Source organism: Babylonia areolata, chromosome 23 (assembly GCF_041734735.1).
Source record: "Babylonia areolata isolate BAREFJ2019XMU chromosome 23, ASM4173473v1, whole genome shotgun sequence".
Classification (NCBI taxonomy): domain Eukaryota; kingdom Metazoa; phylum Mollusca; class Gastropoda; order Neogastropoda; family Buccinidae; genus Babylonia; species Babylonia areolata.
In genome coordinates, this window is record NC_134898.1 from 8920019 (window position 1) to 8935018 (window position 15000).

At 43.4% G+C, this 15000-nt stretch overlaps 1 protein-coding gene across 10 annotated transcripts in view; it reads right to left on the reverse strand.

Annotated features, from left to right (window-relative positions):
* The window catches only part of LOC143297734 (neuron navigator 2-like), a 487523-nt gene that overhangs the window by 163493 nt on the left and 309030 nt on the right, over positions 1-15000 (reverse strand). For all 10 annotated transcript variants that reach the window (XM_076610177.1, XM_076610178.1, XM_076610183.1 and 7 more), the window contains one exon: positions 11475-11547. In XM_076610177.1, the coding sequence (XP_076466292.1) occupies positions 11475-11547 (73 nt within the window). The remainder of the gene's footprint in view (positions 1-11474; positions 11548-15000) is intronic.

Below are 15000 nucleotides of genomic sequence, written 5' to 3' on the forward strand. Positions count from 1 at the left end.
CCGCTGGTCAAATCAAGAGGAAGAGACTAAGAGAAGAGATATGTTGTTGTTGTCTGTTTATCGTATTAAAGGTTTACACTGTTATCACATGGGGTGCAAGGAATGCTGAGTCAGGACAGCCAAGCCGGAGCTGACCAATATCCCTCGCCAGCAGAGTCCCATCAGGAAAGTGTTCCTTTGGTTATACAGGGCTCGGTAGAAGGAAGAATAGCGCAAATACCATGACGTGTAAGCATTGGACAATAGGAAGAAATTCCAGTTTTATAACGTTACACCTTTTTTTCAATTATGAACGAGAGCTCGTAGTTCTGGAACTAATGGCCTCATAACGAGGTACACATCATCACATCAACCGAAGTCTGGCACCTGCAGGACATGGGGGATGATCAATGAAGCATGGCCTGCATAGTGACCCACTCCTGTTGCAGTGTCTGGAACCAACAACCAGTCGGCGTTCAGCGCTGACTCATCTCACCATGTCCTGCTACTGGTGCTCAGTGTGACTGGTGTTTGCTGACAGGGGAGACGACCAGGGATGTGTGTTGACGTTTTGACAGGCTGGATGTTTGTGGTGCCACGCGCTGTTTTTAGCCACCGGAGTTACGACGTGACTGACCAGGAACCACGATATTGGAGTGACGCTGCCAGGCATGAACGTGTTGAAACGCATGACAAGGGCGGACACACAAGTGGGTGGACGTGACGGTGGAGATCGTTGATGGAATACCCTACGGAGGCGCCGTGGAAAAATCCGTTTGGCGTTGGACTTGTGACCCAGTGTTGACCAGTGATCTGGGTTCCATGTCCCATTTGGTTGTGTCCTTTGGGAAAGGCGCTTTGCTCCTATTGTCCTCACTCCACCTGGGTCTGAATGGGTACCTGACTGCGGTCGGGGAAGGTTAAAGAGGGAACTGGGCCCCATCTTCCTGTGCCGAGCCGCAGACACAGTGACTATACATTTACTGCTCCGATGGCCGTAACAGGCAATGGTTCCTTCAGTACTCCGACGCGTCCACAACGTTCTTTTCGATGTGACTGACGGCAACCCTCCTCCCAAACAGCTTCGGCACGCCCTGACCACCACGCGGAGACGCCTCGATCATTTACCAAGTTCCTCTCAGAACTGCGACAGACGAGCCGGGCTGTGGTTGTGCAGTGGGGGTGGGATGGAGGAGGGGGCAGGGGGTAAGGGATTAAATCCAAAGAACTTTGAGTGGTGGAGAAAGACACGGAAGGAATAGGGAAGGGGAGGATGGAGAATGGTGATGACAGGAAAGCGGAAATCAGCCACTCATTATGCTTTAAGCCTATAGCCGACCACAAATCTCAAACCAGGGTTATGAAAACGATGCATAAACCACCACCAGTACCACCAACACCACCCAATCCCCTCATAAAAAAACAACAACAAAAAAAACATCAGGGCGCATCAACATAGCTTGTAACCAAGCGGTACTTCTTCCCAGCAAAGGAGAGAAACAACAACAAAAAACAAAAACAAAACTGTTCAGCAAAATGTATCATACTGCAGAAACCGACGACAAAAACCTTTATCCTGCTTCAGCGGCCCAGGTGATGCAAAAGTCTTACACACGATGCCGCGTTTCATCTGATCAGTCCCTTGTGTGACAACTAGCGCGAAGCATCGAAGTGATGAGGGTGAGTGAGAGGGGTTGAGAGAGAGCAAGGTGGTGTGGCAAGTGAAACAGCAGTGTGAACACAGGTGGGGCAATGATGGGCTAAATACTGAGATATGTGTAGACATCAAATACATATCAGTGGCTTGGAGGAGGAAAGCCGTAGGAAGAGGGGGTAAGGTGCAGGGGTAAGGTGGATGGGGAGGAGGAGGAGGGGGAGGAGGAGGAAAGGGTCAGGCCAGGTTGGACAAGCTTGGGGTTATGATGCTGAGAGCAAAGAGCTTCACCATTCGTTGGGCGAAACTCTGCTGAGAGAGAGAGAGAGAGGGAGGGAGTGCGTGTGCGCGCGCTCTCTTGCGCGCGCGTGTGTTTTCTTTATTTTCTTCCAACCTTTCTCAACTTGTGTTCTGTCTTTCTCCCTCCTTCTTTTTCTTTATTTTCTACGTCATGCACCACAATGTGCTGTGAGTCATACACACATGTAGTATTGCTGGCATCTGTTTTCTTGTGTAAATAACACATCATCACACACACACACACACACACACACACACACACACACGGTCAATTTAAACACCGGACATAACATTACGCGCTCCGCGAGCAAGACACTTTCCTTAAGAAGCTGACAGACACGACACTATATCCATCAAACTGAATAAAATTCTTGCATTTTTTTTAAGCGCAGAATAAAAACAATGCTTAATTTGTACGAAAATGATTTTTTTCTTTTGGTTTCTTCTAAAATTTACATTCAAATTTCTCTCTATCTTTTTTTTTTTGTTGTCCTAATCTTATTGCCATATTTTTCTGTCTCTGAGGGTTCACAGTATTGAACAGAAACTGTGAACTCTCTTCATCCTGATTAAAAAAAAAATTTTCAAACGTGTTCAATTCTTTCTTCTTCTTGTTCTTGTTCTTCTTGTTCTTTTTCTTATTATTATCACCATTATCGTCATCATCATCAACATCACCACTGAAAAAAAAATTCTTTTTTTAAGAACTCTTTTTATACAGACTGCTGTCCCTCTTTCCGTGACGCCACAAAGCGCTTGAGGAAGAATTGATGACTGTAACATTGTGTGTTTTCTTCTTCCTGTTCTATAGTTTATAAGCAGTTCCATTTCCAAGTTAGTTGTTCTGTCTGCCTTCTTTCCTTCCTTCCCTCCGTCCTTTCTTTTCTGACCTGTGCAAGTTTGCTACATCACAATGCGGAGTGAGTTAGGATGTGTAGTTATCACAATAATGGGAGAGAGAGAGAGGGGAGAGAGAGAGAGAGAGAGAGAGAGAGAGAGAGAGAGGAAAAAAGGGGGGTGGGGGTGGGAGGGCGAAAGCGTGGATGGTAATGAAGATAGTGTGTGAATGGTTTAGACATGACAAGTACAGAAAGCACAGTCCTAGCTCTGCAGCCAAATGTACCGCGCATGGTGTGTCTATATGTTGTCATTAAAGGTTTCGTAGCTCTCTTCATAAAAAAAGGAAAAAAATCAACGAAACTTATTTTCTTCTTTCTGTCTGTTTGTTTTGATTTTGTTTGTTCTTTATGTTTTTCTTGTCGTGCACTTTGCCGCCTATGCTGTGTATGTGGCATACGCTATTTCTCACACATACTGTTTTTTTCTGATATTTATGTGCACAAAATAGCGTGTTTCTCTTTCAGTCTGACTTTTCGTTTATTTGTTTGAGTCCTTTTTTCTTCCCTTGTTCCATCTTTCTCGGTCTCCACTTACTTTCTTCCATCCTTCCTTCCTTCCTTCGTTTCCCCTTTCTGTTGTTTCTTTTTTCTTCCTTTCTTTCTCTTTTTCTTTTCTTCCATCGTTACACAGTCGAGCAGTCTGCAATGTGACGTGCTAGGCATTAGACGTCTGTTGCTGTAATAAAACTGATCTTCATACTCTTCTTCTCTCTCTCTTGCATTCTTTTGCACATGTGTGCTTTGTTTTCCTTCCTTCTTTCCGTCTTTCTTTCTTTCCTTCCTTCCTTCCTTCCCTTTTTCTTGCTTCATTTTTTTTCTTCTTTTCTTCCCTCCCTCTTTCCTCCTTTCTCCTGTCAGTGTCAGTCAGTCAGCAACCTGATGTCCAGTGCATGTTGTCTGTCTGTCATGATAAACATTTTGTTTATATTCCTTTTCTTCTTCTGTTTGTGTTTCCTGCACGAATGTACTTTAGTTACTTTTTCTTTCCCTCCTCACCCTTCCCTTCTTGTTTATTCTGTTCTGTCATACTTTTTCAATATCAACTTTGTCACCCTTCCCTTCTTGTTTATTCTGTTCTGTCATACTTTTTCAATATCAACTTTGTCCCCCTTCCTTTCTTGTTTATTTTGTTCTGTCATACTTTTTCAATATCAACTTTGTCCCCCTTCCTTTCTTGTTTATTCTGTTCTGTCATACTTTTTCAATATCATGTTTATTCTGTTCTGTCATACTTTTTCAATATCAACTTTGTCCCCCTTCCCTTCTTGTTTACTTTGTTCTGTCATACTTTTTCAATATCATGTTTATTCTGTTCTGTCATACTTTTTCAATATCAACTTTGTCCCCCTTCCCTTCTTGTTTACTTTGTTCTGTCATACTTTTTCAATATCAACTTTGTCCCCCTTCCCTTCTTGTTTACTTTGTTCTGTCATACTTTTTCAATATCAACTTTGTCCCCCTTCCCTTCTTGTTTACTTTGTTCTGTCATACTTTTTCAATATCAACTTTGTCCCCCTTCCCTTCTTGTTTATTCTGTTCTGTCATACTTTTTCAATATCAACTATTATCTTTATTTCTGCTCCTCTCTTATCCAACGTTTTTTTCATTCTTTGAACGAACGTGCTTTATTTTCCTCTTTTCTTCCTTCCTTCCTTTTCGTCCCTCACTCATTCCCACTCCTTCCCCGTCCACCTTTTCGTCCTCCTTTTCACCTTTCTTTCTTTCTTTCTTTCTTACTCTGCACCCGTTTGTTCTTTGCCCCATCGTGTTTTTTGTTCCCTTTGTGTTTTTTTCCCCCGCGTAATTCCTTCCTTCCTTCCTTCCTTTTCCCTCCACTGTCTTGAGGTCTGGCGTCTTGTGGGTCAAGTAGGAGGCGTCCAGCTGCATGTTGGTATAATAGTGCTGTTTTCTTTCTTTCTTTCTTTTTCTTCCCAGAGTCGTGCAGTCTGCCGCCAGTGCGTGATGAGGCGACTAGCTGTCTGTTGTTATTATATAATGTTTCCTTGCTTTTTTTGGTTTTTGGCATGAACGTTTTCTGTCAATGTTTCCTTTTCTTCTTTCTTGCTTTTGTTCCTTGTCTCATTTTTCTTTCGTTCTATCTCTTTCTTTTCTGCAACTGCACCTTCTTTCTTTCTTTCCTTTTCTTCCGTTTCTCTTTTCTTCTTTTCTTTTTCCTTTCGTTCTTTCATCTTATCGTAAGAAAAAAAAGTTTTTTTCTCAATAAAAAATCTATTATTTGTGTGTGTGTGTGTGTGTGTGTGTGTGTGTGTGTGTGTGTGTGTGTGTGTGTGTGTGTGTGTGTGTGTGTGTGTGTGTGTGTGTGTGTTTCTTCCTCGAAAAGTTTCAGATTGAAAACATACCTCACCTCCTTTTTTATGAAGCAGCTTGGTAAAGTCATGTCTAAATGACGGAAGAGCTGTTTGCCTGCACATGTTTTCATCCACTTCATATTCTTTCTTTGTTCCTTCCTTCCGTCCTTCCTTCCTTTCTGTCTATTCACAGTCTGACGGCACAGAGACTGATGAGTCATGCATGTGTTGTGTTGTTATCAAACTGGTGTTGATAATAATTCATTTTCTTTTCCCTCGATTGTCCGCCATGTTCTTTCTGTTCTTCCTCTTTCTTTCTTTCCTGTTCACCTTTATGTTCTCTTTCTTTCTTCCATCCTTTTCTTTTCTTACTTTCTTTTTTTTCAAGTTTTCTTTTCTTTGTCACTCTGTCTTTTTTCTTTTCTTTCTTTATATATATTTAATTGTTCACATTCTTTCATTTAGTGTTTTCTTTCTATTTCTTTCTTTCTTTTTCCCCCTTTTATTCGCGTTTTCTTATCCTTTTCTATCTTTCCTGTTATATTGTCTTTCTCCTTTTTTGATTCCGGTTTTCTTTTTTCTTTCTTTCGTTCCCTTTCTTTCTTCCTGTCATGTTTTCTTTACTTCCCGTATTTTCTTTCTTTCCAGTTTCCTGTTCCTCCCTTCCCTCTCTGTGTGATGTACAATACGGACCATGAGGCATGCACTGCTGTTGCCACAGGTGGAGTTGGTATTCCTTGTTGTTCTTGTCTCGCGCTGACAATGTGTTGTCTTCATCCTCTCTCTCTTTCTTTCCTTCTCTCCATCCTTTCTTTTTCCATTCCTTCCTCTCTGCTATTTTCTTTCTTTCTTTTTCTTTCTTTCTCTCTGGCTTTCTTCCTTGTTTTCTTTTTTTCCCTCCCTTCCCTTTTGTCCGTCTCTCTGAAAGAAATACGTGCTCCTAGGCTTCGCGACGTCACACACACACACACATATACACACACGCGCGCGCGCGCACGCATGCTCGCAAGTGTGCGCGCACACATACACACACATACATACCATCAACAACATCAACAGCAGCAGCAGCAGCAGCAGCAGCAGCAACAACAACTCTGTATTGTTTCTTTCTGTCTGTTTGACGGTCGGTCTCTTTTACCCCTCCCTATCTATGCCTTCTCTATCTTCTCCTTCTCTCTTCCATCTCTATGTCCCTACCTATCCCTCCCTCCCTCTATCTTCCATTTCTCTCCCTCTCTCTAATTTCTCTTTCTCCCATTTTTTCACTCCCTACCATCTCACTCTCGTTCTGTCTATAAACGCTGCATATTTTCCAAAAACAAAACAAAACAGGAGAACTCAACTGAAACCTGTCAAACGAAGACCACAAAAACCCCACTGGCATCACCAGAATGACGCAAGATGTGAAGTCAGTGACAGGTCACCAGTCCAGCTGGGCAAACTTACAGACCAGCAGCTGGTTTGCACACTCAGTCGTAAGTCTCAGGTGGCGCCCTCTCATGGGTAGAACTCTGAGCGTGATGACTCGCTCCGACAACCAAGCGTACTAATCACTGACCAAGGTGTCAGGTACCTGATTTACACAGGTGTGATTTACCCAAGTGAGATTAACTAGGCGTGTGATCCACCTAAAACCAGTGTGCCATTTATCCCAGCGGTGTTTCTAAAACCGTCCGACCATGCAGTGAACACGGCAATTATCTCCCAGGGCAGTACGCACGTGGTCACTGTGTCTGATCGCGAGGTATGTGATAGGATGACTGGTACGTTACTTTTGATGTGCGAGTTTCTACAGATTTTTACTGATGACTTGCTCATTGGTCGTATTTTGTATCGCTTCGGGTGGTATGGATGTAGGTATGAACTCAATGGGAGAGAAGTTGTTTCGCTGCGTTGTGCTGGGCTCCGGTGCCTCCATGTACTTTTTATGCTCTCTCTCTCTCTCTCTCTCTCTCTATATATATATATATATATACGTACGTGTGTGTGTGTGTGTGTGTGTGTGTGTTACACCCAATGTATGAAATATGGTGCCCATTTCATGAAATGGGCAATTGAAAACTTGGCCATTTCATGAAGTGAGCAACTATTATGAATCAAAAAAGAACTTTCATTTATAGATACATGGAGCTATAACACTGGTTCAATCACAGCAGAAATCATATGTGTATATGTTTTTAAAATTCCTTTATTCAGACTGCATTTAATAGTTTATCTGTCTTAAAATATTTGATTCATTTTTGGCTTCTGATTGTCCAAATGCTGTGCACAATTGGTTAGGAACAAGCCCTGCGTTCTCTCTCTCTCTCTCTCTCTCTCTCTGTGTGTGTGTGTGTGTGTGTGTGTGTGTGTGTGTGTGTGTGTGTGTGTGTGTGTGTGTGTGACCATCATCGTCACAGGATTTGTAGCAGTAGCAGGCACTGTTGCAGTGAAGACCAGCTTTCATACAGGTACAGCGTTTTGAAATTCAATTTGCTCCTGCAATAGCGTTGTTGGTATCCCTGACCGCCACACACACTTTGTGCCCTAACAATTTCGCGAATGCTGAGCACTTCTGGTAAGATATTTTTTGCGCAAAGCCCTGCATACTGAATGAACTCATCTGGTCCCTGGCAGGTTTGCCCTCGATAATGTCAAGTTCTTCTGCTTCTAACACCACACCTGCTAAATTTGGTGGGTCTCCTTCAGTGCGATTAAATTGGGAAACAGGTACAGCCACACTGTCTCCAACACCAACTGCCCGAAGTGATCTGGTGCTGCGTGCAAGCATTGGTTTGGCGTGCTGTTCAAGGCCGTGCCTTGGCTTTCTTCCTTGCACGTTCAGCTGGATGTGGATTCTCAGGCACAATATTATCTGATCCCGGTGTTAGCACCTGGTCTGCAATGGATGATGGTCTAAGAGCTGTCTATGGGTCATCTGTGGAAGAGAACTCAGTGTCAAGAGGGTGGCTCAGTTATCAGCAGATGTGAGTCCTGAAGGCAGCGATGCGTCATGCACAATGGAAGGACTAGAGTTGTCTGTGCTGTCCTCTAGAAGTTGTTCAAGTTCTTCCTGAACTGCTAGCGAGATTCTGCTGACAAACTCATCTGGTAACTAACTGCATGTGGCCTTAGGCCACATCGAGGCATGTTGCCAGTAAATGCTTGATAGGGAGCCATCTGAATTGCTTCATGGTAACTGCTGTTCACGGTCTACTGAACAAAAAGGGCACCGTTAAGTCCAATGAGCAGATTGTTGTCTTGCATCCATGCCATAAACCTTGAGCAATAGCGATGCGAATGATATTTTAAAACTCATACATGGCACTGCCCATTACACGAAATGGGCACGATATTTGCTCATTTCATGAAATGGGCAATTTCACAGATTGGATGTAACATATATACTTGTTATCATATTTGTTCTTGACATATAACTGAGAGCTGGCACCGTATTTCATGGTTTACGAACTGTCATCTGAATATGACATGTGGTTTCTATTAGCTTGAATGTTTACGCGGATAGCCAAACTACCGAGTGAACGCGAGCCAGCGCGCGCTTGCGTGTTCCGTTACTACATACAGCCACCACTGCTGCAACCATTGCTGCTACTATTACTAACGTTTCTAATTTGTCCCCTATTTTTTTTTTTACTCTCTCTCTCTCTCTCTCTCTCACACACACACACACACACACACACACACACACACACACAGGAAGGGGGGGGGACAGGCAAACGTACCAGAGAGAGGGAGAAAGAGAGAGAGAGAAAGAGAGGGAAAAAAAGAGACAGAAAGGAATAAAGACTGAGAGACTGAGAAAGAAACAGAGGCAGACAAGCAAAGACAGGGAGAGAAAGAGATAGAAAAAAAAAACAGACAGAAAGACTGGGACAGGGAAAGAGGTAAAGGGACAGTATTGCGAGATACAAACATAGAAAGGGCGAGCAAGAGAGACAGGGTGGCCGACCGACAGGGACATTCAAGTCAAGGGACAGACAAGAGACAGACACCAAGGACAGACAAGAGACAGACACCAAGGGACAGACAAGAGACAGACACCAAGGGACAGACAAGAGACAGACACCAAGGGACAGACACCAAGGGACAGACACCAAGGGACAGACACCAAGGGACAGACACCAAGGGACAGACAAGAGACAGACACCAAGGGACAGACACCAAGGGACAGACACCAAGGGACAGACACCAAGGGACAGACACCAAGGGACAGACACCAAGGGACAGACACCAAGGGACAGACACCAAGGGACAGACACCAAGGGACAGACAAGGGACAGACACCAAAGGACAGACAAGAGACAGACACCAAGGGACAGACAAGAGACAGACACCAAGGGACAGACACCAAAGGACAGACACCAAGGGACAGACAAGAGACAGACACCAAGGGACAGACAAGAGACAGACACCAAAGGACAGACAAGAGACAGACACCAAGGGACAGACACCAAGGGACAGACAAGAGACAGACACCAAGGGACAGACACCAAAGGACAGACAAGAGACAGACACCAAAGGACAGACACCAAGGGACAGACAAGAGACAGACACCAAGGGACAGACACCAAGGGACAGACAAGAGACAGACACCAAGGGACAGACAAGAGACAGACACCAAGGGACAGACACCAAGGGACAGACAAGAGACAGACACCAAAGGACAGACACCAAAGGACAGACAAGAGACAGACACCAAGGGACAGACACCAAGGGACAGACAAGAGACAGACACCAAGGGACAGACAAGAGACAGACACCAAGGGACAGACAAGAGACAGACACCAAAGGACAGACAAGAGACAGACACCAAAGGACAGACACCAAGGGACAGACAAGAGACAGACACCAAGGGACAGACAAGAGACAGACACCAAAGGACAGACAAGAGACAGACACCAAGGGACAGACAAGAGACAGACACCAAGGGACAGACACCAAGGGACAGACAAGAGACAGACACCAAGGGACAGACACCAAGGGACAGACACCAAGGGACAGACAAGAGACAGACACCAAGGGACAGACAAGAGACAGACACCAAGGGACAGACAAGAGACAGAAACAAAAGGACAGACAAGAGACAGAAACAAAAGGACAGACAAGAGACAGACACCAAGGGACAGACAAGAGACAGACACCAAGAGACAGACACCAAGGGACAGACAAGAGACAGACACAAAGGACAGACAAGAGACAGACACCAAGGACAGACAAGAGACAGACACCAAGGGACAGACACCAAGGACAGACAAGAGACAGACACCAAGGGACAGACAAGAGACAGACACCAAGGACAGACAAGAGACAGACACCAAGGGACAGACAAGAGACAGACACCAAGGACAGACAAGAGACAGAAACAAAAGGACAGACAAGAGACAGACACCAAGGGACAGACAAGAGACAGACACCAAGGGACAGACACCAAGGGACAGACAAGAGACAGACACCAAGGACAGACAAGAGACAGACACCAAGGACAGACAAGAGACAGACACCAAGGGACAGACACCAAGGGACAGACAAGAGACAGACACCAAGGACAGACAAGAGACAGACACCAAGGGACAGACAAGAGACAGACACCAAGGGACAGACAAGAGACAGACACCAAGGGACAGACAAGAGACAGAAACAAAAGGACAGACAAGAGACAGACACCAAGGGACAGACAAGAGACAGACACCAAAGGACAGACAAGAGACAGACACCAAGGGACAGACAAGAGACAGACACCAAAGGACAGACAAGGGACAGACACCAAGGACAGACAAGGGACAGACACCAAGGGACAGACAAGGGACAGACACCAAAGGACAGACAAGAGACAGACATCAAGGACAGACAAGAGACAGACACCAAGGACAGACAAGAGACAGACACCAAAGGACAGACAAGAGACAGACACCAAGGGACAGACAAGAGACAGACACCAAGGGACAGACACCAAGGGACAGACAAGAGACAGACACCAAGGACAGACAAGGGACAGACAAGAGACAGACACCAAGGACAGACAAGAGACAGACACCAAGGGACAGACAAGAGACAGACATCAAAGGACAGACAAGAGACAGACACCAAGGGACAGACAAGAGACAGACACCAAGGGACAGACAAGAGACAGACATCAAAGGACAGACAAGAGACAGACACAAAAGGACAGACAAGAGACAGACATCAAAGGACAGACAAGAGACAGACACCAAGGACAGACAAGAGACAGACACCAAGGGACAGACAAGGGACAGACACCAAAGGACAGACAAGAGACAGACACCAAAGGACAGACAAGAGACAGACACAGCGACAGAAGCAGAGTGACCTCACCTTTAGCACTGACGCCCTCCACACTGACCCCCAGAGTGGCCAGAAAGGTCAGACACGTGTTGATGTTCTCCACCTGCACACACACACACACATCACTACCATCAACATTTAGTTCTTTATTATATTTCCTTTCAGGTTGATGTTTTACAGACATATAGGAAAGGATTTCAAGGCCTCATCAGCGTGTTGTGATCATGCGTTGGTAACGCGTTTTCTTTGTTCAAATTAGACTTTTAAAAATCATTTTTTACGCAAACGTGAAGTGTCGTGTCAGGATCAGTCCACAAGCTTTGACACCTTCAAACTGAAATCTGCAACAAAGTCAATAGACTCTGAACATTGCTTACATCTCTGAACATTCCTTATGTCTATGTCTGTCTGTCTGTCTGTCTGTCTGTCTCTTTTGAACAAAAGCGATTACAGGATTACACGTCACGTGAGGTAGAATCATATTTATTAATGGATTTTAATGACTCGTACAGTATATATTGACAGGATTCAGGTTTTTCTTATCCAGTTTAAATCAAGATATAAAATAAATGAAGAATGTGATAAACAATGTCCCTTGTGTAAATCTGTGTTGTAAAATAAGGCCCACTTTGTTCTGTGTAGCCCTGCCCTTATTGATTGCAGTCTAATCCAACCACCCCAGTGATTTTAGATTATAAGAAACGTAGGCACGTATCTTTAAGGTCTTTAATGGAAGATATATCGCATTATGACAAGGCTATGTTTACAATTGACAGTTGTTTTTTGTTGTTGTTGTTTAATTCTAAAAAACCCAAAACGATTGAGAAGTAAAGATATAATTTCTGAATTAGAGATTCATGTGGATTATTGACTCACTTGTGTAAACAAGTGAGTCTATGTTTTAACCCGGTGTTCGGTTGTCTGTGTGTGTGTGTGTGTGTGTGTGTGTGTGTGTGTGTGTGTGTGTGTGTGTGTGTGTGTGTGTGTCTGTGTGTCCGTGGTAAACTTTAACATTGACATTTTCTCTGCAACTACTTTGTCAGTTGACACCAAATTTGGCATAAAAATAGGAAAAATTCAGTTCTTTCCAGTCATCTTGTTTAAAACAATATTGCGCCTCTGGGATGGGCACCAAAAAATAAAGAATGAAGCCTAATTATATGCAAACTGCATTTACTGTTATATTTATATTTTTTGTATTCTCTAAACTTGGCACTTTGATCTGATATTCGACCCAACAGCTAGAGCAGTCATTATTATCATTTTTTGTTCAAACAGGAACTTCTTTTCCTAAGCATGGAAGTTTTATTTATTTTGCAAACGTTTTGATGCAGAGAGTAAAAAAGGGAAATTACTCTGTAATGCTAGTGGAGTTAATTTGCTTTAAACTGATCTTTCTCATCTTAAACATTACATTTTGAAACAAGAGAGGCAAGGCCTTCAAGACTCACTTGTGATGCACTTAAAAAAAAAAATCCAAGCTTTTTATGTATTGAGTATAATTTCAAAACGTAATGTTTAAGATGAGAAAGATCAGTTTAAAGCAAACTAAGTTCCCCAGCAGAGTAAATTCCCTTGTTTTAATGTCTCCACCAAAACGTTTGCAATAAATAAAACTTCCATGCTTAGCAAAGGAAGTTCCTGTTTGAACAAAAAATGATAATAATGACAGATCTTTTGTTGGGTCGAATATCAGATCAAAGTGCCAAGTTTAAAGAATACAAAAAATATAAATATAACAGTAAATGCATTATACTCAATACATAAAAAGCTTGGATTTTAAAAAAAGTGTATCACAAGTGAGTCTTGTTTGATGTTGATGTGACGTTTTCTTCTGTTTATGTGGAAGATGACATTGTGCACGCTGTATTCTCCAAATGGGACACATGTTCACACCCTTTCAAGTGGGGTTTTGGACCTGCTTAAAAAGCTCTCTTCTGTTCTGTTCTCCCCCCCAACCCCCCCATACAATATCATACACACACACACATATATATATATATATATATATAAAGCTAAATACGAGGGATGTTCATTAAAGATTTCTCCTGACTTACTTCCGTTTATTGTAGGAGGCTGAAACTGCTCATGTATGATAATACATATCTCCATAGTTCACCTAGTAATTTGCATCTCTCAACTCATAAGTTTCTCTTTTACAGGTGGAATAAGGTGTGATAATGGAGCCAGTTGAATTCTGAGCGGTCATCGAGTTTTGAGAGCCGCACACCAACGATGTTCGATGAGATGAAAGAGACTTGTAGAGAGGATGCCCCATCGTATGACGTAGTTAAGCACGAACATCCCCAGTAAAACCCCAAGGAAAAGAACTGTCCTCCTTTTTCTGCTCTCAAATTTTATCCCACAGGGCTTCATCAGGAGAGCATCTTGTCTGTGATGTATTGTCTGTAACGTACGTCATCACCTACTTTGACGTCAATATCAATGTCAAAGCAGAAGAGTTGTCAACACAGCGAAGTAATATATCTTATTTTAACAACAGAAAAAAAGAAAGAACAGAAAAGATGAATAAAAACCATTAAATAAAGGGAAAGATAAGATGATAAAAAAGATGTAACTAAGAGAATGTATACATATATATTTGGGGCTCGAATGTCTCAGGACTGGATCCTCTTTTTCATTCCGAAATTTGACATGGGTCCCTCGGTCAAATTCCCTATCGGCCGAAAATGTGAGAGTGGAAAAAAGGAGGACAACTCCAGCCAGAAGCAAACTGACCGACTGAGATGCACACATACAGAGAGACAGTGACAGCAGCGAGACAGAGCGAGAAAAAGAAAGAGAAAGCAAGACAACACAGACCCGCCCCCTCCCCTCCCTCCCCAACGCCCCCTTTCCCTTCCCACGCTTCGCTCAGCCATGACAGAAATGATGGAAATCCAAACCTAATCCATCTTCTTTCTGGAAGCAACGACACGGCAGCAAACACAATATGCTCACTATCATAATCATCCCTGCACGCTTCACAGGAAAAAAAAGTGTGTGTGTATGTGTGTGTTTTGGGGGAAGGGGGGGGGGAGCGGGGGAAAAAAAGAAGAAAAGTGCACATGCACCAAGTATATCAATTATTTCTATTTTCACACACACACACACACACACACACACACACTAACGCACACACACACACTAACACTAGCACTAATACACATACTAACACACAGACGCACAAGCGCGCACACTGACATAGACACACACACACTAACATACAAACACGCAGACACACACACACACACACACACACACACACACACACACACACACAATTTCCACAAGCCTGTACCAGTTAGTGACAACACAAGATTAACAACTGAAAGATCATTATCACCTTTAACTGGGTTATTATACGCAATTTGAAACACCGCCAACCGTACGATCCACCCCCGATCAACAGACGATTGATTTAATCCACCCATTGTCGCTACAATTTCCATCCTTATCAACCTTGTTAGTTTCGCTGTCGGATCAGCTGTCTAATTTCTTGCAGAAGCACGGGGGAGACAGAACTTGTTGTTGTTGTTGTTTTGTCTTTTCTTGC